Below are 27,755 nucleotides of genomic sequence, written 5' to 3' on the forward strand. Positions count from 1 at the left end.
TTTCTACAGAACTAGCCCTGCTGCAAAGGAATGCTGAGTTGGAAACTGAAAATAAGCAGCTAAGGAAAGAACTTCGTGATCAGAAGCTAAGCTAGAAGAAGTCAGAGAGGAGAATTTGCTCAAAAGCAATGAAGAATTCAAAAGAGATATGAAGCAACAAGCAGAAGAGACAAAGATGATGATGAAACAGATGATGGAGATGTTCCAAAGACAAGCCCAACCTTAGTTGCACACCTTTAGCTTGCTACATTTCTGTTATTTTGTATCTTTACATGTTTCCTACTTATATTGTTGTGCTTCTGAATTACTGCTTCTGACCAAAAAAATTTGTCCTTCTGACCAATGTTTATGCTTCTGAACTAATTTTGATGCTCTCACATATGACTTGTGTTTTATAGAATTTCTCACTATGTTTTTCTCATCTCTTTTGTTTTGTTTTTTTACTTTTTATTGATGACAAAAGGGGGAGTAGATGTATAGTATTTATAGGCTCTGAGCCCTATTAATTTAATTCTAAAGAAGTTAAATTAATAGGACATTCTTATCACTTAGTCTATTTAATGTGAGATTATTCTGAGTGTATTTCGTTTTTAAATGAAGAATTTAATTAACTTGGATAGAACTCATGGGAGCTTATAAACCTCACCTAAGAGTACTATCAGACTTAGGGGGAGCTGATAAACCGCATACCCTTAAAGTCAACTTGTTAATTGGATTAATAACAATTACACATTTTAAATACTAATGTTTGTCATCATCAAAAAGGGTGAGATTGTTGGAACAAAATGTGTTTAACATTACCCTTTGAGAGTTTTGATGATAACAAGGTATTAAAAATTGTCTATTGGATATACTAATATTTGTTCAAGTGTACATGACCATAGACAAAAATTTGATCTCTTTATTAGGTTCTGGAAGAACAAAAGAGAGGTAAGGAATCAACAAAAAGGAAGCTTGAAGCATCTGAAGAGAAGTGCTCCTGAAGTCAAAGTGCTCCTGAAGTGATGACGTCTTCAAAAGCTGAAGATCACCAGAAGCTCTAGTTCATAAGGAGATGCAAGACTTAAAGCTTCAAAGGTTAATCAATGGATTTAATCTCGTCTAAGCATTGCAGAAGACTGAAAGAGTGAAGCAACAACTATTTTGAAAAGATTTGAAGGCATTGGATGCTTGTTCTTTGAAGAGCGTTGACAAAGTACAATTGTACGAAGTGTACAACCACTATCTCCATTACTCAGTTTATGTCTCTGCTACAAGACAAGGATAACAGCTCTGCCTGCAACAATGTTCCTACATACTGGGAATGGATTTGAAATTGATCCTACATAGGACAATAACCATATCAGGCAAAAGATCATTGGTGATTGATCAAAGCTTCAAACGACTCTATTTTGATGTGCTGGCAATATGACAACATCTCTTTTCTACACCTATATATAAAGAAGTGAAGACTTAAAGAATAACAAGACTCAACAACAATTTGAAAGCGCCTAAACTCTGTCAAAATTGTTCTGCATCAAAAGTTCACTTAGAATTTCTTATCAAAGTTCATATCTTAGAAATTCTAGAGTCTTAAGAGTCTATATCTGATTTGTATTGTGAACACCACTGATTGTATATCATGTGTTCAACCTCAAACATTTTTCATTGTGATTTTGTTTGAATTTGGAAGCCTCTTGCAGTTGTGCTTGAGCATTAGAAGTCTCTTGATTGTGTTCAGGAGCATAGGAAGACTCTTGCAGTTGTGCTTGAGCATTTGAAGTCTCTTGCTAAGTTTTAGCAGTGAGCAATTGTAATAAGATATTACATAGTGAACTCTCGTTGGAAGTGCAAGGGGGACATGACTGACTTCCGATTTGTGGAAGGAACCTGTATAATTGCTTTGTGTCTTTCCTCTCTCTCTCTCTGTGTGTGTGTGTGTGTGTGTGTGTGTGTGTGTTTTTATCCGCTGCATCTAGTCCTGAACATCACTTCAGAAGTAGAACTCTATCTGCTTCTGATCAATGTTTTCAGCATAAGAGAAAAAGAAGAAAAAGCCAACACAATTCAACCCCCTCTTCTTGTGTTTTTCTCACCTTCACTATGTTAAAACTGTTTGGTCTTGGTTTACATCTATTTTGAACACAACACTGCACTTCTCCTCTATGGAAGACATTTGGAGACTTTATCACAGGTGTTGGTCAGCTCAGTGCAAGGTAAGTATCACTTATGCTTTGGTCAATATTTTCAGCACAATCTGGTATAGCAGGAATCAATATAGATTCAAAGACAAAATCATTTCTTGGAGAACGGTTGTCTCAATCATCATTTATAATGTTTCCTTATCAGGGAACAACTCCTATAAAATTGCAAATTATTATGTTTATGAATTTTCTATCTTGAAGGGTTTTAAAGTGATTATCAAACCTCCTAGAGCTCCAACCATCAAGAAACTTTTTTGGTCTCCTCCATTACCTCATTGGGTGAAATGTAATACTGATGGTGCAACTATTGGCAAACCAGGTATCTCCTATTGTGGAGGAACTTTCAAGGATTCTGATACTAATTTCCTTGGTTGTTTTGCTGAGAAATTACCTTTAGGCAATGCCTTCCAAGGAGAGATTTCTGAAGCTATTAGAGCTATTGATAAGAATTGGAATAGTTTGGGGGTTAGAAACGGATTCTCAGCTTCTTTTGTTAGCTTTTAAGAACAAAAATCTTATTCCTTGCAACCTAAGGAACAAATGGGATAATGTTATCTCCAAAACTAGAATTTTTCAGTTCCTAGTATCTCATGTTTATTGGGAAAGGTAATCATTGCGCTGATGATTTAGCTAAATTTGGTCTATCTCTAACTGGTTTTTCTTTTTGGGATGTTATTCCTTTAGAAGTTCAAGCTAGTTTTAGCAGGAACAAAATTGGTTTACCTTGTAATAGGTTTGTAAATTTCTGAGAGGGTTTTGGTCTAGTCCTCCTCTTTCTTTTTGTATCTATATATCAATACATTTTGATGGTGCAACATCTTAGCTGCCCCATCTTTTTGGTAAAAAAATAAAAAAAAAAATTATACGGTTAAGAGTAACGTTGATTGTTCAAAAAAAAAGAGTAACGTTGATCTCTTATTTTAAATCAGTTGATTTTTAAAAAAGAACGGCAGAAAGATCAAAGGTGATCATAAAATTGTCAGAGATGGGCATCCAATGGGACAGGGGCATGGTCCACGTCCCTGTTCTCAATATCTCATAAGTGGATTTTCTTCCACGCCCCGTTCTTATGGAAACAAATTTCCAACTTACGGAGACCAAATGAAGCAATATCTACATATATATATCCATTTGTAGGGACAAATAGAAATCTCGATTTAAGGTTTGTTTTTATATTCATTACAATAATTGGAAATTACTTTTAAAATTAATGTGTTTAGTTTACCAAAGAATTAATGTGATTAGATGCCATTTTTTGATGTTAGAAAAAAATGACATTTTTTCAATTTCTTTATGGATTGATTATAACTCATTGTTGTTCTTATTATTATTATTATTATTATTATTATTATTATTATTATTATTATTATTATTCTTGTATTATTATTATTATCATTATTATTATTATTATTGTATTATTATTATTGTTGTTGTTGTTGTTATTGTTAATTATTATTATTGCTACTACTTAAACTCAATTATTTGGTGAAGCTCATTAACCACTTAAACTCAATTGTTTTTTTTTTTTTTTAACTTGTGCTCTTTAGTATTTATATACTAAAAAGGAATTTAATAATGTTGGGAGTAATGAATGTGATTAATCTATAAAATTAATTTTAAATGGTATATATTTAATTATTTATTTAGATATTTTTAATTATATAATTATTTCTCTAAATATAATATTTAAAATTTTAATTATTTTTTAGTCATAAAATTAAATATTCTTAAAATTGGCGACTGTGTTACAATGTTAGCATCTAAATATGATTTGAGTTTTTTTATTACCATTTAAATAATTATTTAAGAGTTTAGTATATATATAACATCAAGGTAAAAAAGTTTACCGCGATCCCTTAAAAAAGTTTAACGGATGGGTATTGTTTCGGTTATTTGAAAGGAAAGAAACAACATGATTTTAACTAGAAGATTGACAATCTGGATCATTTAGCAGACAACGTCAAATTTATGTCTTTTTCTTGGCTAAAAGCAAATATGCCTACTTTCTCCTTCAATTACAACGAATGGTGGCGACACCCTTTACCTTGTATGAGTGTTATTATGTAACTTTATTTTCTGTCATTCTTCCAGTGTGTTATTTTTTGGTATCAGACTCATAACTTTGTTTTTTGGTGGGTGGTTCTCTTTTGCAAATCTTGTGCGAGATGACTCACCTTTTGTGATCTAATATATTCCATTTTGACTTGTTAAAATAAAAAGGTAAAAAAGTTGTACATATATCTAATAATGTGTTGTCACATCATTTTACGAGTTAACTAAAGAAATTCATAAATACAATAATAATAATAATAATAATAATAATAATAATAATAATACTCCCCCGTCCCTTTTTATAAGAATAGTTTAAAAAAAATTACAGGTATTAAGAAAAATGTTTAAAGTAATAAATTTTTCATAAATGTGTGTTACTATTACCAAATTACCCTTTATCTATAGAGATATTTAATGTTAACTTTTCATATTTCAAGGTATATTGATAATATTAAAGAGGTGTGTATTTGAAAAAAGAGTAATAAATGCATTTAAAAATTTATCGATAATTTATATTTAAGGACAAATATTTTTTTAAAAGTAGTCTTATAAGGGACGGGGGGAGTAGTACCAAGAAATGTTTTAATATAGTACCAAATCTAAATAATACGTTTTTATTCACCAATATTATAGATACTAACGTTTAGACAGACACTCCGTGTTCGTTTACCTACTCTTTTTATTGAACATTAGTTATTATGAAATTATGATTTTGATGAAAATTATAAGTATATGTAAATATTTAGCACTTTCATATTGTAACAAAATATATTTATTATTTCAATGACACCAACAATATAACAAATATAATATGAATAATTTTTATAAACGACACTAAAATATATCATTCATTCTTAAGGCAAATTGGAAGTGAAAAAGTCATCTCAAAATCATGTATTCACTTTATAAATACTAGTGTATTTAATAATGCTCTTTTTATCGCACTATTATGTATAAATTACGAACAAACTATACTTATATTTTTTTAATGACACCAACAATATAACAAATATAACATAATTTCTTATAATATATATTCCCTTTATATATAATATATATTATAGATATAGATATTGAAGAAAATAAAATAATCAAATTTTTTTTTTCTGCAAAAATATTTTTGACACTAGTTGATAAAAAAAACATCATACTATAAATAAATCAAATTTAATAATAGATTTACATAATTGATTGATAGAGTTTTAATGCACCTTCACAATAAAGGCAATTTTTTTTTTAAATATTTTTTTTAACCATATATGCCGTAGTGTACCTTATTAAGATACTTTCTTATATGAGAGTATCATAACATAATGAAGTGTTTTTCCTAGCAAACTTATCTCTTCGGTTTTTGTTGACGATGATGAGGAATTTGTTGATAATGATGAGAAAATCTTTGGCACAACCAAGCCATGATGATGACTATGTATTCGATCCACAAAAGGAGTTTTATCTGGTACTAGTTTTATTTTCTTCCCAATTGTTAGTCCTCAACACATTTATTAGTATATGTTTAGATTCACGGAGAATTTGATATAATAAAACAATTTTTTGATAAATATTGCACTTTAGAGATTTACAAAGTAATACCGTGATTTTGTCATACACATCGTGAGTTTAAATGTTGTTAGTTCCATATTGAGTGATCGTAGTTCCATATTGATATTTTGTAGAACTTGAAGAAAGAATGGTGGTAACACCATATTTAAGTGGTCTCAGCACCATAACAAAGTGGTAACAATACCATATTAAAGTGGTTTCAATATTAAAGAGTGATCTTAGTACCATATTTAACGGTGTAAATCTCGAACAGTTTTCTATAGTGCAATAGTTAGCCTTACAGTTGTAGCTGAACTTGTTTTATCCTGGTGGCGGCGTTGTTGAAAGTCTGTCATGCACAACTTTGACTAGTGCCACGAAACGTCTTAACATGCTTTAAAAGTAATACTTTTCCTCAAGATTAAGCCATGTTAATCCACTCAAATAGGCCTAATTAAACTCTATTCAAGTAGGTTTAGGTGTTAGGTGTAACACCCCGTTTTTCCAATATACAAATTTCTTAAATCATTTATTAGAGTAAGCATCATAAACAACGGGATATCACATATAACATAATCCAAAACAGTTAAATAATAATTTAACCAAATATCTTAATCATTGCAGCAGAAATTATATCATAGTCATAAAACGTTTTGGCACGCAGGCCCCATCAGAATAATCTCAAAGGAGTTAGTTCAATATCACATTAGCATATTATTCACGTAATAGAACGAAGCATGAATAACATATAGCCCCATCCCGTTACGTATCATAGCGACCTAGACGACACAGTGAAGGCAAGGCCACTCACGACGGAAACTGCACACTAAGCACGATCACCTGCAAGTTACACATACGAAGGGCAACATTTTCAAGCAGAAGGGGTGAGATTTCATAACAAAATAATGTTAATCAAAGTAATTCGAATCATAATTAACATTAACATCATAATCAATCTTAAGTAACTTTGCATATTTGATAAACAAGTATCACGTATTCACATATTCAATCGTCATCAACAACATAGCATTATAGACATGACAATGTGACAATGCTCTTAGACTCCTTATATGCATGTGGTACCAATCATCATCATAAGTATTAAAATACTTTAAACGTGCGGAGAACAAAGCTCCTAATAAATCGTGCGGAGGACAAAGCTCCTAATAAATCGTGGTGAGGACTAAGCTCAATGAATGCTAATGCATGGACTCTTATGAACAAATCACCGTAATCAACATATCAACATGCATCCAATAATTTGGAGCTAGACGTCATCATTTCATCATATATATATAGACATTATGCACTTAGTTAAATAACAGCAGTAGCACAGTCGAGTCACACAACAACAGGGAGATATCAATATATCAATTGCATTTCAATAGCATCATAACATTTCATTATATCTTACATAATGTTTAATACATTAACTCATGCTCAATTAATATCAACATATCTTAAACAGCTTTACAGACTGCATTAAACGTCACCATTGGTCTCAATTACCATAAGGGGGTTCACTCTTGATCCAAACGTGCGACACAGATCGCACAAACACTCAAGACACTCCAACCTATAAGTGCTCACGAGGCGAGAATTCTTACTCGCCATGGCGAGTACAAGACAAGTTCCAAACTAATGCTGTTATGGGTTTGATCTTGTCCTACATTCCTCCCTATTCATTACTAGGTATGTTCAGGCACCCAAGGTCCAACTAAAAAGTCGAAATTACAAAATCCAACATGCTCTCTGCCTTAGCTCGCTATGGCGAGTAAGGTTGCTCGCTATGGCGAGCAATACCAAAAGAACTCGCGAGGCGAAGGGGAAGGCTCGCGTGGCGATGGATGAATGTCGCTACAGCCAAGCTTCCTATTTTCACAAAAATCCGACGATTCACAAGGTTCTAAGCCTAGTATTGATTCCAAAGTTTGTCCTAAACATTATCTAAGGTCCAGGAACACTTTCTACACCAATTTAATCAATTCTACCGTTTAATAATCAATTTTAGGGATTTGACCTAGTTTTCGTTTTCTCCAATTCAACCCTAATTCTTGCTAACTAATCATCAGAATTACATTCAATTAACAATACAGAGTTATTAGTCTCACCCTTACCTTAATTTGCAGAAAATCGCAGCTCTCCCTCTTGGTTTCTCTTCTTTTGGCTTTTTCTCCCTTTTTCTCCAAAAACGTACGTACAACAATGTCTTTCTAAAACTAGGTCTAACTCTTTTATATCTCCTCTTATTTACTTATCTTATCTCACTTTCTCCCCCAAAACTATCTAAAATATCAAAACAGCCCTCAACTAAATATTTTATATTATTTTCAAATCTTTATTTTATTTAACAATAAAATAAATTCCTTAATCTTATCAAATCTTCCAAAACTCATAACTTATCACAATATCAATCAAACCATCAATATAGTCGTAAATCATTCAAATGATGCCAAAATCATGCATATATTATATAAATATAATATAATCGCCTAAACTCGATTAAATAAACAATTAACAAAAGTGGGCGTTACATTAGGAACTCACAAGGATGCACACAGAACCAAAAAATTACGAAAAAACGATGTTTTCTGACCTTCCAAAAAGTGCACGACCGTGCACTTTTGCATATGGCAAAACGCACGGTCTAGGAACTTAGGCATGAGTCGTGCTATACCTGAAGCAGACCATGCTCTTTGCTCTGATAGCAAAGTTGTACGTTATCGTGTTTTCGCACACGGGAAAAAGTCTAATTTTTTATCCATTTTCGATCCCGTTTCCACCGATTCGTCCATAAATCTTAAACCATTAATACACACTCCAAAAACATTGTTTTCCAACCCAAAATAACTTAATTCAAACCAACAAAAATGACTTATTTTTAAAAGTGCTTAAAAACGGCTTTTAGCTTAAAAACCAATTTCTCCCAAACGATTTCACATCCAAACATAACAATCAAAAGTAGATTTTCGAATCCATCTAACTCATCAAAACCATTCATTGAATTCACTTAAAATCAACTTCAAATCATCAACATCAAAATTCATTCATTTTATGCATTTTTACAAAAACCACACAACCACAACAACTTAACCACAAAAACACATTTATCAACACTCAAGGCATGAATTAGCATCAACAACACAACCCAACGACAATCTTAGCATAAATTCATGAGTTCATCATCAACAACAACATCACTTTTCATCATTTTAAGCTAAAAGTTCAACATAATCACTTTAACACATAATCACCATGAAGTTTAAGCATAACCAACAAGTTTATGACCAAATTCACATACCCAAATTTATCACACAAACATGAACACGAAAATCAACATTTAAAATCACAAAAATCATAAGTTCTACAAAAGTACTTATGACCCAAAAGTGAAAATTGAAAATTCTAGCTTAATTGATGGAAATGATCTATCCCCCTTACCTATAACTTCAATTTCTTATAACTTGGGCTTCAATCTCCCTCTAGCTCAAGCTTTTCTCCTTGTTCAAGCTCTACCCTCTTCTTTCTCTATTCTTCTCTTCTTTCCTCTTGTGATATACTTTCTCTCTCTACCTCTTATGTTTGTGAAATGAAAAATGAATGGGAAAATCTAATTTTCTCTTAAAACTTATGCTTATATAGTCACCTCTTAATTGGGTTTGATTTCTAATTATCATAACGAGCTTAACATTCTTAGTAACTAATTCTCAAAAGTTACTACTCACTTAAACCGTTAAAACACTGAATAATTACCATCTCTAAATAATTACTCAAAATCACTAGTAACTTAGTAAAAATAATCACTCACTAAAATGAAAAAAATAACCTTCTTAATAAAAAATGACTAATTTACCCTTACTCGTCAAATGACCAAAATACCTCTTAGTCTAAAAATGACTAAAATACCCTTCTAGGCAAAAACAAGATTCACTAATCCCAATAAAATACACACAAGAACAATTTAATCACACATAAACACATATAATAAATAATTAAAATAATTCTATCAAAAAACGGACTGTTACAAGTAACCCTCAGGTTGCTGAGGAGCTCTCGGTCTGTACTGGCGTGAGTAACTCCCGAACTAATGTGAGGAACTCTCTACCCATGTCGTAACCCAGTAGGTTTTAAGACGCATCCATCATATGATGGCGCCTGTGTAACGCCCTATTTTAATATTTATTTATTTTATTGAGTTTAGAGTCTATTTTTATAACTTATGTGATTTATATGATTTTTGTGATGTGTTGTTGATTTATTAAGTGGTTTATTTTATTATTTAATAGAATAAGATTTGAAAATAAAATAAGATTAAGTTGTGGGGGCTGTTTTGGAAATTAGAAGAGTTTAGTGGAATAAGTGGAAATATTATGTTATTTGGTGTGGAAATATTATGTTATCTGGTGTAGAAATATATATGTTATTTGATGTAGAAATATATATGTTATCTGATGTAGAAATATATTTCTTATTTGGTGTAGAAATATATATGTTATAGAAATATATTTGTTATAGAGATATATTTGTTATAGAAATATTTTATATATATATTAGAATTGAATATTGAGACTTGGAGGGCAGATTTGGAAATAGGAGAAAATAAGTAAGTTAAGGATTTATATAAAAGGGGAGAGTTAGAATTAGAAAACAAGGATTACGTGAAACATGTTTTTGGAGAAAAAGGGAGAAAACCAAGAGAAGAGAGAAGTCAGAGAAGAGGAGCAATCTTGTAGAGTCCGATCATCTAAATTAAGGTAAGGGTGGGACTAACTTTCTCTAATTCTAAGTTATATAATTCTGAAATTGAGTTTAGCATGTTGTAGGTTGTAGTTATGGGAATTTGGGAATTAGGTTTTGAAGTTGTAATTGGTTGTTAATACAGTAGAAAATCCGTTGAATTTGTGTAGAAGTGATGTTCAGATCATGGGTTATTTTTAGTGCAATGTTTTATATGGTTTTGAGTGCCTTAACATGTATAGAAATGGTTAGACAAGTTTTTGGATCAAATTTGGGCATAGGGAAGTTAAAATTGGGATTTTGGAGTGAAAAGTGGGTTTTTCCCGAGTTGCTCTGTGATAGCACGTCCTGTTTCATGTTCTTGCGTCTTTTTCACACGTTTCTATTTTGAATTGGCCTTTGGTGTAAACATGAAAGTTGTAGATAATTGAGTTAGCTTTCCATTGGATTTGGTTTGACGTGAAAATCATTTTTTGTTCTTGAGATATGATGAAAATACTCCAAGGAGGTCTTAGTGAAATCTTATGAAAATTCAGCATAACCGTTTCTAAGTTAATCCAAAACTTAAGGAATAATTCCAAACCTCAAAACTACAAGTATTATGAGATCAACTAGGGTGTTTAAGAGTATTTAACCTATGTTGTGATGGATCTAATTTGGTTTGACGTGAATATCTTTGTTGGATAATTTGAAATACATATATTATGTGAATGTTGTTGTTGAATAATTTGAGTTACATATATTTATGCGGAAAAGGTATGATATAGAAAATAATATTTTTATACCATTCAAGTTGTTATTATTAATGATGCTATGTTGTGAAAGATGTTGATATGAAGTTGTAATGGTTATATTAGATGATTATTGTTGATGTTGACTTGCTGCATATTATTTAATGGTGCTGCCTTGCTGTCGTGATTAGGATGCTAATTGTAACACCCCGTAATATGAAAATTTCTAAACATTTATTAGAGAAAACAGCATAAACGGGATATCACATACAAACTTAATACAAAATCAGTTAAATAACAATTTAACTTTCAACGAATTACTTAAACAATGCAGCGGAAATTATTTCATAATCCATAAATCATTTTGACACGTAGGCCCCATCAAAATATTTCAATAGTTAATCAACATTATAAAAATAACATAAATGTTCACGTAAGAGAATGAAGCATGCATAACAAACACCCTATCCCGTTACGTATCAGAGCGACCTAGACGACTCAGGGAGGAAGGGCCACTCACGACAGCAACTGCAAACTTAAGCACGATCACCTGCAAGTTACTCATACGAAGAGCAACATTTTCAAGCAGAAGGGGTGAGATTTCATAACACAATAACATTAATCAATGTAATTCGAAATCATAATTAACATCATAATCAGTCTTAAACAACATAGCATCTTTGATAAACAATTATCAAGTAAACACAGCTTCAATCATAATCAATAACATATACATCCTTAAACTCGACAAATGCGACAATGCAACTTAGACACTTATATGCATGTGGTACCAATCGTCATCATAAGTATTAATATACTTTCATCGTGCGGAGGAAAAAGCTCCTAAACGTGCGGAGGACAAAGCTCCTATCATGGTGAGGACAAAGCTCAATGAATGCTAATGCATGGACTCTAACAACAAAAACATCTTAATCAACTTATCACTTATACATCCAATAATTTGGAGTTCATCATCAGCTTATTCATACACATGCAACTTAGTTAAATAACATTTGCAGCATAATCAAATCACATCAGGTTTAATAACAAATCATTCTCAACAATTTCTTGATCATTCAACAATAATTCAAGTAAAGGCAATCAATCTATAATTCATTTTCATAATCTCTTAACAATTCATAAAAACTTCACAGTTCACAGTCATTATCTTTAATAGGTCACATTAGTACCTAAAGTTCCTTTCCTAACCAATCCAAACCACTCAGGTCTCACAATCCTCTAAAACACTCAATTCTGGAAGTGCTCGCGAGGCGAGAGCATCTGCTCGCCATGGCGAGTACAAGCTAGATTCCCAACTAAGGTTGTTCCAGGTTCAATCTCATTCTAAATTATTCTCTAATCAATAGTAGGCACCTAAAGGTACTCAAAGGCATCTAAGGTTCAACTCAAAAGTCAAAAACTCAGAATTCGACATGCTCTCTGGTCAAGCTCGCTATGGCGAGTAGGGTTGTTCGCCGTGGCGAGCTACACCAAGTAACTCGCGAGGCGAAGGGTTATGGCTCGCATGGCGAGCGATGAAATTCATCACTCGTGAGGCGAGGATCATCGTTCGCCAGGGCGAGCGATGAACTTTGGCTCGGGCAGAAAACGGTTTTTCTCAAAAATCCATCAACTAACATGGTTCTAAATCCAATATCAATTCTAGAATTCATCCTAAACATATTCTAAGGTTATAGGACGGTTTCTACATCAATCTAACCAAGTTTTACCGTTTGATCATCAATTTTAGGGATTTGACCTAATTTCAAACTTTTTCTAAATCAATCCTAACTTTGTCAATTAATCATCAGAATTACAACAATCAATATTACCGAATTATTAGTCTCACCCTTACCTTGTATGAAGAAAATTGCAGCACTCCTAGGTGATTCTCTCTTCTCTTGGCTTTTTCTTCCTTTTCTCCAAAAACAGTCGTACGTACAATGTTTTCTAAAACTAGGTCTATCTCTTTTATATCTCTTCTTAATATCTTATCTTATCTCATTTTCTCCCCTAAAACTCTCTAAAATCTCAAAACAGCCCTCAACTAAATATTTTTTATATTTTTATTTTCTTATCAAATCTTATTTTATTGAACAATAAAATAAGTCTCATAATCTTATCAAATCATCAAAACACATCAAATCATTCAAATCGACTTAATCATCTTAAATCAACAAAACTCAACAAAACTCACGCATATATTATATAAATATAATATAATTGACTAAACTCGATTAAATAAATAATTAAACAAAAGTGGGCGTTACACTAATGTTGGTCTAAGTTGTTTAAGTTGTAAGATGTTGATCTAAATTATTTGAGTCATATGAGATTTCTAAGTTGTAAGACGTTGAGTCCATGCATACTCATTTAAGTTGAGGGCTTGATGCCCTGTAATGTATATTTATACATATTATGTTGAGGGCTTGATGCCATGTAAGTTGAGGGCTTGATGCCATGTGAGCCTATTTACGCTCAATACGTTGAGGGCTTGATGCCCTGTGAGCCTATTTACGCTCAATACGTTGGAGGCTTGATGCTCTGGTTGGTACCACATGCATGATTAAGAAGTTGAAGTTGCATTTGTCGAGTTTAAGTTGTTGAAGTCGCATTGTCATTGTCGTTAAGTTGTAATTTATCAATGAGTTGTTAATGAAGAACTATGTGAAGTATTAATATTTATTAATCACTGTTGTTTATGTTGTTATATGATGATGTTTATGATGTGAAGTATATGATGTTATAAGATGATGTTTATGATGTGATGTTTATGATGTGATGATTATGCTGTTACATGATGATGTTATGATGTGATGATTACGTTGTTATATGATGAATGTATATGAGGTAATGAATATGATATTAATGATGACTAGAAGTTGATCGATGATTTAATGAAGTATCATATGAAGAGTTAATGTTATTAATTGATGAAGCTTAAGTTGTTAAATGCATTTGATGAATTATGTGCTTATTATTATTGAATGTGAAATATCACCCCTTCTGCTTGGAAATATTGCCTTTACAATTGGGTAACTTGCAGGAAATCAAGAATAACTGTTGAAGTGAGATGACTCTCTCACGTGTCGTCGTCTTAGGGTCGCTCTAATACGTAACGGGATGGGGATTTGCTTGTTTTCCATGTGTTACGTATTTATCATGATTTTATGTTGAAGTTTTGTTTAAACTGGATTTTAATTAAGTTGTTTAAGTTGAGGCCGTTGTGCCAACATGATGTTGAACTTAGTTGTTTTCCGCTGCAATGAGATTTAATTTGATGACATATGATGATTGAAATAAATAGTAATTTTACTATATTCATATTTGAAATAAGTGTAGCATCCTGTTTAGTTGTTTTACTCTGATTTATGCAAAAAATTTTAAGTTGGGAAAACGGGGTGTTACAGCCTGCTTAGTAGATTCATGGTCGGACTCAAGTGTAGTCGGATTGGACATCCGGCCAATCCAAAAAGTATAAAATGTTATTTAAATACAAATTTTACCTGTTTTTGTTCATTTAAAAAATTCATAAAATTTACTTTTGATATAGGGACCTGAACAAAATACATTTTATTTTAGACCATTACCAAAATAAAATAATTAAACATCTAAAAATCACATTTTATATACTTTTTATTTTAAATCTCGTATCCTTTACCAACTACAAATGACAAAACTCTCCACAAATTCTTTAAATCTGGTATCCTCATTGAATCCAAATTTAAGAGTTTATTTATCATCTTATTCAAGTAGTTTTGAATGATTTTTACGACAAGTAAATCTTAATAAAATGCTACCATGGGACCCATGCATAACAGATTAGTCTCACCACGTGGTACACATCCAATGGGATAAACTAAACCCAGACACAGATAATCTCATCCGAAGGGTATAAAAGTAAATACATCTATTATTACCGCCGTCTTCGTCATTCACATCACAGCAATGGGCCCATTCCGTGATCTTCAAATTTTTTGGATTTTCCTTCCTTATACGAAACCACTCGCTCCCAAAAAATTCAGCACCCTTAATTTCGAATTCACGATAATAGATAGATAAATAAATAAGATAAGGCTTTTTGTTTTGTTTTGTTATGTGTATGTGAAGGAATAACGAACGAAGAAAATGGGAAGAGCGTTCGTTTACGTGATTCTTGGTGGTGGTGTATCAGCTGGTTATGCTGCTCTTGAATTTGTTAAACGTGGTGTTTCCAATGGTGAACTTTGTATCATTTCTGATGAATCAGTAAGTTTTTTTTTTTCTTTTTTTTATGTTGTGTATTGGGAACTGTTAATTTCTGTTTTAGTTTGATTGATGCTCTTAAGTCAGAGCTGGTATAAGCTGTGGATAACATACACAGACATCGGATACTACACTGATACGTGGATACCGATAATACCTTAGAGAAATGATATTTGAACAACCATTTTTGACAACTTTTGTGACAACTTTCTCTCTCATACTCACATTATCCTTTTACTTTCTCTCTCTATTGCTTTTGATTTTTGTGCCACTACCTAAATTTCTTTGTATAATTTAGTTGTCCAAAAGGTTGTCATAAGAAATGGTTGTTCAAATATCATTGCTCAATACTTTAAGAGGATAAATTAATTGTGTGCAGTCATATGTGTTGTCAGACACCGGATATGCCTTCGATGAGAAGTGACCGCGTTTTAGAGACTAGGGAGAATAAGGCATCAATCACAAACTTAGACTCTAGACAAAACACTGATACCAACACCGAAAGACGTAATTAGCTATGAAGCACAAACTAAGACATGGACATAGACAAGTACACTTGACACGATACAAACACGACAACACCGATAATTTGAGATGTTGGACACAATACGTATTGACACTTGTACATGCCTAGTCCGAGGACTATCCGTGTTTCATAGGTAGTTAGATATCGATAGTAATTGATGAAAATAAGAATCCAATACACTTCCTCACGCCAACACTATTGGGTCTGGTGCGTGTATGTATTGGCGGGTGGCTTGATCAATAGCCTCTGATTCCATAATAGGTTTGTATATTGGGTCTGCCGCATCTTTACAAAACCGACTTGTAAGGTTAGAGCCAGAGGTGTCATTCTTTACAAAAACTTTTATCAAAAGTCCTATATTTTCTATGTAACACTTGGTTTTTTTCCCAATAATCACATGTCTCAACAGACACAAGTCGGACATTGGACACACATTTGATATGAAATATCAAGGCTATATATAGACATTTTATTTCCTTTGTTTTTTAATCATAAATATATAAAGATTCACCAATGTTTATCCCAGGTAGCTCCTTTCTGTTTTAGTGTTATTGTCGCTTTTACTCTTAAGCCCAAACATAACTCTGAACACAACACTGATATTGACACATAAATATTGATATTAAAATTTAAGAAAATAAAAGTGATTGAATACAGGGTCTGAGGGACATGAGGGGCAGGCAGGTGTTATGGTTCCCCTGAAGTTTTATAACTTATTTTTAGAGATATATAGTCAATTACTTTATGGCCCTGTGATTGGTTAATTACTAATCAATTTTTGTATAAAAAAGTATTTAGGGAAGGTCTGATGCGCAATTGTGATGTGTGAAAGAAGCTGTGGATTCGTGTTGACGACTAGCTAGTTAGGCTAATGAGAGATGAAATTTGAGATTTGGAGTGGTAGAATATGACTTTTGAGTCTTTTTTGTACTGAACATAGAAAGGGCCTGTAAAAACCACCAAACTACTATGGAAAATTGTTGTGTTATTCTGCAGGATACAAAATATATGATATAGATATTAGATTTTTGTTTATGGTCCCCTTGAATTTTGATTCCTGACTACAACACTGATTGGATGTACCCACTTGTCAGACACCGGATACACCTTTGATCTGAAGTGTTGATGCTGTATAGACATTTTATCTCCTTTGTTTCGTAATGGTAAATATATAAATGTTGATAAATGTTTATCTCAGGTAGCTCCTTATGAAAGACCTGCATTAAGCAAAGGATATTTGCTTCCAGAAGGTATGAACTATTTCACAACTGGTTATTTTGAGTGGTTGGTTGATAAAACTACTCTCTTTGACCAAACCAATTATTTTATGTTATTTATTCTGTACAATGAACAGTCCAATCCTTTAATTTGGATTTGGGTCAATTGAATTTTGCTCTCTCGTTATCATATGGCCATCTTAACTTCATTGACTTATAACATTTGAATATAATGACAAGCTATATTACTTAGTTGCGGGGGTAATTTTGTATGTTACTGGGGAGACTAATATATAAACTTCAATGTGGTGCTCTTGATATTTTGTAATTTTGGCTCTTTGCGCGGAGTGTTATTTATTGATGAAGAAGTAAACCAGGGTGATTAATTGATTATAGATTTAACTGGGAGCTTAGGATTGTAGTTGAATTAGGACGATTTATTGCTTTATTTCCTTGTTGTTTAAATAGACTTTTCACCTTTCCATTCATTCCTCCTTATTGTCTCTAAAATATAAAGTTTATAGAATTTCTGGTTGCTGAAATATACCTGTAACCTACAGCTGCTGCTCGGCTTCCATCCTTTCATACATGTGTTGGCGCAAATGAGGAAAGGCTAACTCCCAAATGGTATAGAGAACATGGTAATTATACTATTTTGCGTCACAAGTTAATATTTCCATGAATTAATTTAGTTAGCCTACTCTATTTTCCCCCTTTGGTTAAAACATTTTAATTGCTTTTGTTGGCTGTTTTATTTGTTGTCTGCCTTAGATCTGGTTCAATACTTGATACATGATCCTATTTAGATTCTGTGGTCCACCTAAATTAATTATTTCTGATTGAAAAATCATTGGAAAATTGTTTTACTGATTTTCAGGTTAAACTGTTGTACTAAGTACCTAAAAATGTGTTTAACTAATTTTTTTTGATGCTTAATCCCCTAGATAACTATGGTCGTTGGTGAAAATTAATGAATAAAGGCATACGATTTAGCCGCCAACACGTTTAAAATTTATTATCTTGTTTGATCATCTCTAGTTGCATTCAGTGAGGTGGTTTAGCCTAGGAGTAATTCAGTGTTAGACAGTATATATATCCGACATTTAATGGCAGAAGCTGTAGTTTACTTCTGAACATCATATACAGCCATGTTTTATAAGTTATTTTCTGTTATCTTTTTCTTGCATAGTTTGTTTCAGGTGGCAGCTTTATCTATGTAAAACTGCGTTGATGACTTTCTACAATAAATCTTTGTATTTTTCTTTCTTCAATAATTAGGCGAAGCTTGAAAGTCAAATGTAAAGAGATAAATTAAATGCATTGGCTGATGATTTTTGTTCATTCCAATTGTTAATAATATTATTGTAGGCTCCCATGAAGTAATTTTGCTTTAATTACGTAAATGTTTTTGATAGGTAAATAGGTAAATATAGGCAATCCTCTTGGTTAGTTAGTAGTTAGTTGGGGGTTGGGATAATTGGAGAAATGTAGATAAGAAGAGGTGTTGAGAGGGAGGATAGCAAGTTATTGAGAAGAGTTTGGGGCCTGGTCACATGGAGGTTGCAGACCCTCAAAATTCTCCGAGTTTAAGCTGTATTCTAGGGAGATTTTCCTTATTATTTTTTATGAAATACCGGGTTTGTAGTAATTTTCATCAGTCAACGATACTCATTTATATAAAAAAATTATCATTCGTCTTTGTTAAATGTTTTTATATTGTTATTCAAAGGAGGGTCATATGCTGAATATCTAATTCTTGCAATTGTTATTTCCTTTTCAGGAGTTGAGTTAGTTCTGGGAACTGGAGTTAAGTCTGCCGATGTGAAACGTAAAACACTATTAACAACAACCGGGGAAACCATAAGTTACAAAGTTCTCATTGTTGCCACTGGTGCTCGGGTATTAAAACTAATATTTCAGTTTGAGTTTTCCTGCTTTCAAGAATCAGTTTATCTTGTTATATTTATTGCATGCATGTCATGATTTAAAAATAATAAAAAAATGAAAGAACCTTTGGTAGTTTCCATGATATATCATGTAACGTTCTTTTTTATTGGTTTTTAATTTTTGTAATTTAATATCATTTCCCCTAAAATACATGAAACTATTGGGCCCTAGGAACATCATATTGACACTGAAAAATCTATCCGTCTTTATTAACATAATATGTGGGAATGATTGAAGACGAATTCACCAATGCACCTACTTAGTAGACTCTTAACTTTCTTTACAGAAGTATATTAAACTTGTGTGCAATGTCAAGTGTAGGCTTTGAAGCTTGAAGAATTTGGGGTGAATGGATCAGATGCAGAAAATGTATGTTACTTACGGGATATAGCAGATGCAAATAGACTTGTGAGTGCTATTCAATCTTCTCCTGGAGGGAATGCCGTTGTCATTGGTGGTGGATACATAGGCATGGAGTGTGCGGCATCGTTAGTGATCAATAAAATCAGTGTAACAATGGTCTTCCCAGAAGAACATTGCAGTAAGTATTCAATTTTAATTTTATTCGTGTGTTGATATAAATAAAAAACAGCTTGAAGCTCTTATGGATAACAAACGACCTCAAAGACTGATGGGTATTTTCGATATTGGATTTATTTTACAGTGGCTCGATTGCTTACCCCAAAGATTGCAAGCTACTATGAAGAATATTATAAATCAAGAGGAGTAAATTTCGTTAAGGGAACTGTTTTATCATCATTTGATTTTGACGACAACGGAAAGGTACATTAATTTTTTTTGTTGGAAATTTATCCTCTAGGAATATTTGGTCGTATAAGGAGAAGACCAGTAGAGGCTGTACCATAATAATAAGCATTGGTAACTTTGAGTATAGCTTGATAACTAGACAAAGGAAAACTCTAAGACTTTGTTAAAGGAGTTTGGAGGGGAACGGAGAAGAGGGTTTTGAGGATAAAGGAAGGAGGAAAGGGAAGGGAATAAATAAGAGAGTAATCTCCCACCTTGTATGGAGGTTTTTTTTTCTTTCTCTTCATTGGATGAAAACCCTGGTAGAACTTAAATATGCATTGAAGGAGGACTTTGTAATGTTTTGAATAAATATTCAAATCATTCCCGTATCGCTTTAATACTCTTAAATCAAATACAGTATTAGATATTTTTCTCTCAGCTTCTCCAAAAAAACTCTTCTAAATAAGGTCAAGAATTTTCTCCAGTTTTCTTCCTTCCCTCTCCGTCCTTTCCAGCCTAACTCCTAAACAAAGTCTAGGAGAAACAATTGAAAAGTCCTTCACCTTAATGGCATTTCAAAAAAATTTGGTCTGTCATAGAACGTAGTAGTAGTATTACATGATAGGTATTGGTGACCCCACCTAGAATAAAAGCCTTTTTTTTTTTGTGATCAGAACTTTTCAGTGGTATTGGAGGTTGAAATTTCAAAACCTTTTTATATTCAAAATGAGATAATTAGAGGAATCTCCTGTAATGATTTTGTAATTTCTAAACCAGTGGATAATGGTTTCTTACATATCCCTTGGAAGTGAAAATTTCCTGGTTCATTATAATCAATCTTATGGATATCCTCAGCATCATTCCTTTGATCAAATCAACCTATAACTTTAGTTAACTGATCTGTTTTGCAGGTTACAGCTGTTAATCTTAAAACCGGAACGAAGATATCTGTCGACATGGTTGTAGTGGGAATTGGAATACGACCAAATACAGGTCTGTTTGAAGGTCAACTTACTTTGGAGAAAGGTGGAATCAAAGTAAATGGAATGTTTCAATCAAGCAACAGCTCAGTCTATGCTATTGGAGATGTTGCAGCATTTCCAGTCAAAGCATTTGGTGAAATGCGCAGGCTCGAGCATGTTGATTCAGCAAGGAAATCTGCAAAACATGCTGTTTCTGCCATAATGGAACCGGGAAAAACAGGCGAATTTGATTACATTCCTTTTTTCTACTCCAGAGTCTTCACTTTGTCATGGCAGTTTTTTGGTGATAATGTTGGGGAAGTTGTTTATTATGGAGAGATCTCAGCCGCAGGTAGCACATTTGGAGCATATTGGGTAAACAAGGGTCATGTTGTTGGAGCTTTCCTTGAAGGTGGAACTAAAGAAGAGTACGAAGCCATAGCCAAGGTCACTAGGTTAAGGCCAGCAATTGAAGACTTGGCTGAGTTGGAGAGGCAAGGTTTGGCATTTGCAGTTACAGTCAGTCAGAAACCAGTGGCATCACCACCACCAATTGAGGTTAGCAGCAGCACTTCCGTTTTACTTTTGGAAAGACCATTATATGCTTGGCATGCTACAGCTGGGGTCGTTCTTGCTGCATCAATAGCCGCATTTGCATATTATTATGGAAAAAGGCGCCGCAGATGGTGAAACTTCTGAGAAGGTTACCGATTTGTGGTTAAGGGCTTTAACAGACTTTAGACAGATTTACATGCTGCAATATTGTATCCTATCCAATTCACTGGATTACAATTCTTCAGTTGCATTGTTCATATACAAGATTGTTGTACTAAAATCAAAAGAAAAATACAAATTACCATCATTCAGAAGCTATTCCCACAAGAGTTCATAGCAAAACAAGTCATGTTTTCAGTCCATATTATAATCTCTTTTACATCTCATATGATGTTTCATTCTAACATGACTTGTCTCATGCGAGAAGATGTCAGCTGTTTTTATCTTTAATTTTTAAAATTAATTAATGGTCTTGAACCAAAATGACAAATAACTAGATTTAGTTTCATTTTAACATGACCGTTTCATATGAAATCATCTTAACTCGTTTTTAAAGATAAATGATGGTGTTGAATAATGACTTTATTTTCATTCATATATAGAGTACCCTTTGTTCTTCTTGCTTTATTTTAGGATATCACGTTCTCCCTGCAAGAAGTCGTCCTTCACCAATGATATCTCCACCAGTAACAACATTTACTATTACATATTAAGAAACTTTGGGATATACTTTCAGGCTGGATTGTACGTACAAAGCAAGCACACTACCAGAGTCAATCAAAATGATTTCAATGTTTGATTTCTACTCCTTGCAGTCAAGGAATCAAGTAGTTGGCACGTTAGGAGTTGTTTGGATCAAGATCAAACGGCCTAGATTATAAGTTTGGTAACTTATTTGTCCGATGAGGATGGATGAGAGGCAACGGTGGGAGAAGATGCTCCAGTACGGCGGCGTTGAGTCTTTGCGGCGGGACAAAATGTGCCTGCAGGCACGTTAACACTCCAATGCTCAAATCAGTATTGGAACTAAGAGAAGAGTGTGTAAAAAGTGAATCACCTTGAGGGTGAAGCTAAATCACCCTTATATAGGCGCATGTGAGGTAAATGCCTTCGGGTTTTGCCGCGTGTGATTAGGGAGCGGTTAAAAACACGTGTATGGTGATTGTCACGCGGAGGCATGTTTTAATGTGACGGGGTGCACTGATGTTGGCGTGTTCCTTCAGGCGTCGAGCCTTAAGGCGGTGTATGTTTAGTCCACGTGTCATCGTTGGATTGACCTTCTGGCCGGTCCAGAACAGTTGCCCCCAAGTTATTGATGCCTTTATGGCGCAATGGCTTAACAATGTGAGGCGTTTTCATTAAGGCGCTCTCGGATAGCTAGATGTCCTTTGGAGTCTGGGGAATATTTCTTGGACCCGTGCGTGAAACGACGGCGCCCTGGGTCAGCGAGTGGGAGTAGTTGCATTTAATGCTTTGAACTGAAACGTTTTGGATGCGATGGTTGTTCAGTTTTGCTTTCCACGTGTTAGGTTAGTGGATCATACGCGCATTGTGGGAACTGTTCCACGTGCGCTCTACTTGAGTGCAATTTGCTGTTCGAGGTTACTTCCTGACCGTTAGATCGTGACTTTTGGATTTCCTTCCATCTGGATCGTTGATTCGAATGGTTCTGAGTCTATTTAAAGAGGGAAACTTCTCCCTTTCTTCTACCATGTCTCATAATCTCGATGTCTTTAATGGATTCTTTTCCTCCATTTTTTGAGCTTTCACCACCTGTTTTTTCGTTGTCCTCTTTTCTTTTTCGTGTCTTTCTCTTAACCTTTCTTGATTTGAGGGGAAAAATGGGTGTTTGTTCTGTGAATTCTAAGAATCAAGAGGTTTTCCACTTCTTAGTGGTTGTCAGAGCGCTGATTCAGCTTGGTCTTATGCTTACGACGGGGAGATATGATATAGAGCAAGACATTAATATGGCATAGACTTTGCAGCCACCACCCTACCATGCTAGCTTTCCAATTCCACCACCCTACTATTGAAAATAAGGCCAACAAGCCTCCATGTTTGACATTTACTAGATTGTGTTTCCATTGATGTATTAATTATTAGTACTATTTCAGCTACCATATGGCCTCTAGGATTGCTATAAATAAGGCTACTTCCTTCATGTATTATCACCAATTTGAAATATATAAAAACTTGAGTTTCTCATATGAGAGTTAGAGAGTGGATTCTCTCTTCGTTTCTGAGCCATATTGGCATCAAAGCAAGGTTCCAAATTCGGAGTTGAGTTTGAGTGGAAAAATCAATGGAAAGTTTCAGTTTTCTAAAGGTGTTCTTAAAGAAAAAGAGTTGTCACCTTCGAAACTCTACATTGCGGCCATTTTTACGCCAAACTAACGCCACCATTGCGTTTAGAAGGCCGAAAAACCTTGGCTTGGAGGTTTTTGTCACCAACGGAGGAGCCTCCACGAGCCGCCAAACGACTCGCCAGAGTTCTGGCCGGACCACCAACATGCTGCCACAAACCACCGCTGGATGTTTAGAGGTTGAAGACGACAAGTCAACAGCCACATCAGCTGCCAGATGTCACTTCCAACCAATGACTTGTTGCCACGTGTCATCCTGACACATCACCCATGACCAGTCCAGTCATCGACAAGTCAGCCACCACAGCCGCGCCACATGTCACCCAAGTGCCTCATCATCAACCAGTCACTTAAACTCTCAAAAATTACAAATCTGCCCCAAAACTTTTCGAAATTACATATTTGCCCAAAACTTTTTGAAATTACAAAGTTGCCCCTCAGCTTTCAAAATTTGCAGATTTACCCCTATATTTTTTGAAATTGCAAATTTTCCCATGTTCTTTCTAAAATTACATTTTATACCCCGGTTGAAAATTGTGATTTTTCAAGAAATCATTTCTTTTAGTGCTATTATCATAGAAAATTCCTATTATAGTACTTATACTCATTTCACCCTTTAAAAAAAATAAAATAAAATAATGCCTCCAAGAAAAAACGACCAAACACTTAGGGATATTCAAATGGAAGAAATGAGAAGACAAATCCAACAGTTACAAGAAACTATAAATGCACAACAAGAACAATTGGAAGCCCAACACATGCAATCGGACGTTGATGAATCAAGTAGCAAATCATCATCATTAAGAAGTCGTCGTCCACAAAGACAATCATTCAGAGACAACGACATCAAGGTAGATATTCCTGATTTTGAAGGAAAGCTACATCCAGATGAGTTCGTTGATTGGCTCCAAACTGTTGAATGAGTCTTCGAGTATAAAGAGATACTTGAAGAAAAGAAAGTCAAGATCATTGCTGTCAAATTAAAAAAGCATGCTTCCATTTGGTGGGAAAATCTAAAAACGAAGCAAGCACCACGTGAAGGAAAAAGCTAGATCAAGACTTGGAAGAAGATGCGTCGAGAACTAAGCAAAAATTTCTTGCCTTCTCACTATTATAACGATAGTTTTATTCAACTACAAAACCTTCGTCAAAAAAACTTGTCTGTAGAAAAATACACAAGAGAATTTGAGAAGTTAATGATGAAGTGCGACATTCATGAAAGGGAGGAGCAAACAATAGCTCGTTACCTTGGTGGATTAAACACTGACGTTGCTCATCCAGTTCAACTCCAACAATACTGGTCATTAGACGATGTTGTTCGTTTGGCCATGCGAGTGGAGAAACATTTACCCAAGAAGCATTCTTATAGGAATTTTTCCTCCACTAAGAATTCTTCTTATCCCCGCAAAACAGACAATGATCAGCCCAATACTTCTACAAAACCTTCTTCTAAACCCACCACAGAAAATAAACCCAAAGCTACAAAGTGTTTCAAATGTCAAAGGTTTTGGACATATAGCTTCAAATTGTCCAACCCGAAGAACCATCACCATCATCAAAGGAGAAGCTTATGAAGAAGATGAAGAGAAAACAAATCGGGATGAACATGAAAAAGATGTAGAGTTAGAGCCAATTTATGATGAAGAGCTCATTGTTGCTGATCATGGCGAGTCTCTGGTGTTCAGACGAAGCCTACACGCGATGTCAGCCCAAGAAGAGCATTGGTTGACGAAAAACATCATCCATACTCGTTGCACCACTGCTGGAAAAGTTTGTGATATTATAATAGATAGTGGTAGTTGTGAAAATGTGGTGTCAAACTACATGGTAGAGAAGTTAGAGATGCCAACACAAAGTCATCTTCATCCTTACAAACTACAATGGCTCAACAAAGTTAGTGAAGTGAAGGTTACAAATCATTGCCTTGTGAATTTTTCCATTGGTCAGAAGTATCAAGATCAAGTTTGGTGTGATGTCGTTCCAATGGATGCATGTCATCTTCTCATTGGAAGACCCTAGAAATACGATCGTCGTGCCCATCATGATTGTTATGTCAACACCTACTCCTTTGTCAAAGATGGAGTAAAAATTAAGTTAACTCCATAAGAGTCACCCTTTTTTTTTATAAGAAAAAAAAACTAGCTACTAAAGTCAATCATTTTGGGAAGAGAAATGATATTTGAACATCTATTTAGTGACAACTTTTGCAACAACTTTCTCTCTCATACTCATATTACTTTTTACTTTATCTCTCTATTGCTATGGTTTCCGTGCCAATACCACTTTTTTCTTTGTAAAATATGGTTGTCAAATAAGTTGTCACCAAATTGATTGTTCAAATAACACTCATCTTTTAAGAACACGATACATGTATGTACATTCACAGACATCTTATGTATCTATTTACAAATGTATTCTCACATACATGGAAATGCAAAACCATAAGCACCGTGTTTATCACAAAACCAATATCAAATCATAAATTAAAGAATAGCAACAAAGAAAACAAACCACAAATAAAACATATTATATAAAGCAAAGATAACCAAGCCAACAAAAAAGAAAATCAACAATTATACATCATCCAAACAACATGCGTCGTCCCAACCCAAAAATATTTGTCCGATTGCTCTGATATCATGATGTAACGCTCCGGATTTTGATCCAAGACATTACGTCTAAATTATTTTTTTTTTTCCTGAAAAAAACACTACTATTTATTTATTTCATCAATAATAAATTCTTAGCAAAACCTATACAAAATTCTTGACATAATTTAATTAAAACTCTTAAACTAATATCCTTCAAAAATTTCTATTAAAGTTACAATTCAATCAAAAACCCAATTTTGTCCCTCGTACGCACTTCAAACAAAAACTTCAAAGCATAGACCATCTATTCTTTGGTATCTAAAATATTAGTGTAAGGGTCAATTTCCTTAACCAAATTGGTTCATACTCAAAGCACCAGAAACAATGTCATAAATTAGATAATATCAAAACTTATCAATAAAAAAGAATTAAGAAAATTACTTTCAAGTCACATGCTTCAAAGTAAGGTTCACACACACATCTTGTTTGCAATAAAATAGTTTTAAGTCAATCATCAATCACATGTATACAACAGATTCAAAGCAATTATGCATAAGATGCATGCTCTTATAACAAAGGAAGAGGAGCACAAGCTTCAAAGAAAATAATGCTAGACTTAGAAATTGGAATATGAAAACAATTAAGCAAAAGAATGGGACAATGGAGTACCTTAGAACTTGCACAAAGGAAAGGGTGATGATCATGACGTCTGGTGTGGGTGTGGCAACTCATTTTCATTATCTTTTAATAGGTTTTTGTATAAAGAAATTTGAGGATTTAGGGGGTGTTTCATGAGAGATTAGAGTAAGAGGGGAAACTTGATTTCCTACTACTGGGATCATTAATACAAATAAATTGTCATTGATGGTTTTTATGGTAAAAGGGAAGGAAGAATGAATGAGAATAATTTGGACCCAATATGAACCAAATGGAATATTATATGACATAAAGGCATGAATTGCTTGTACGTGAAACTATGAGGAAAATGTGAGGGCTGATTTTTGGATTGTGTACATGGAATGGAATTATTACTATTATTTTCTTTATTTTGAAAGTGAATATAGTAGGGAATTAAAATAGACAGAGAGAGATTAACGTGAGTGAGAGAGGAGGACTATGAAACTATGAGTGTCAAAGAATGAGGATAAAAAAAAGAGTAAGTTCTTCCACTTATGTTGGGTGCCGATTATATTGGAGAGTAAGGGAAGAAATGACTCATCAAGACTAAGTCCTTATGGAATGGTAACGTGCAGCAAAAATTAGGGGATAAACATAGATATTAAATTAAAAGGACAATAGAAAAACACATTTCACATACTGCCCATCCTATACACCTCCTTACGTAGTTCTATTTATT

General features: G+C 33.7%; 1 protein-coding gene and 2 long non-coding RNA genes across 3 annotated transcripts; 1 reads left to right on the forward strand and 2 right to left on the reverse strand.

Moving 5' to 3' along the window:
• Positions 1 to 6,342: 6,342 nt before the first annotated feature.
• On the reverse strand, positions 6,343 to 9,363 carry LOC112416810 (uncharacterized). Its single transcript, XR_003007317.2, has 2 exons — positions 9,216 to 9,363; positions 6,343 to 6,614 (listed from the first exon to the last, which is right to left on the reverse strand). It is a non-coding gene; the product is annotated as an uncharacterized lncRNA (long non-coding RNA).
• Positions 9,364 to 15,166: 5,803 nt separating this feature from the next.
• Positions 15,167 to 21,771, forward strand: LOC25498021 (monodehydroascorbate reductase 4, peroxisomal). The gene is made up of 7 exons (NM_001422410.1): positions 15,167 to 15,490; positions 17,212 to 17,263; positions 17,791 to 17,871; positions 19,011 to 19,129; positions 19,499 to 19,718; positions 19,842 to 19,960; positions 20,839 to 21,771. The coding sequence occupies exons 1-7, from the start codon at positions 15,371 to 15,373 to the stop codon at positions 21,577 to 21,579; spliced, it is 1,452 nt and encodes a 483-aa protein (NP_001409339.1). The 5' UTR covers positions 15,167 to 15,370; the 3' UTR covers positions 21,580 to 21,771.
• On the reverse strand, positions 15,516 to 15,913 carry LOC120576917 (uncharacterized). Its single transcript, XR_005643015.1, has 2 exons — positions 15,839 to 15,913; positions 15,516 to 15,644 (listed from the first exon to the last, which is right to left on the reverse strand). It is a non-coding gene; the product is annotated as an uncharacterized lncRNA (long non-coding RNA).
• Positions 21,772 to 27,755: the final 5,984 nt, after the last annotated feature.

This window comes from Medicago truncatula, chromosome 7 (assembly GCF_003473485.1).
Source record: "Medicago truncatula cultivar Jemalong A17 chromosome 7, MtrunA17r5.0-ANR, whole genome shotgun sequence".
In the NCBI taxonomy this organism is placed as follows: Eukaryota; Viridiplantae; Streptophyta; class Magnoliopsida; order Fabales; family Fabaceae; genus Medicago; species Medicago truncatula.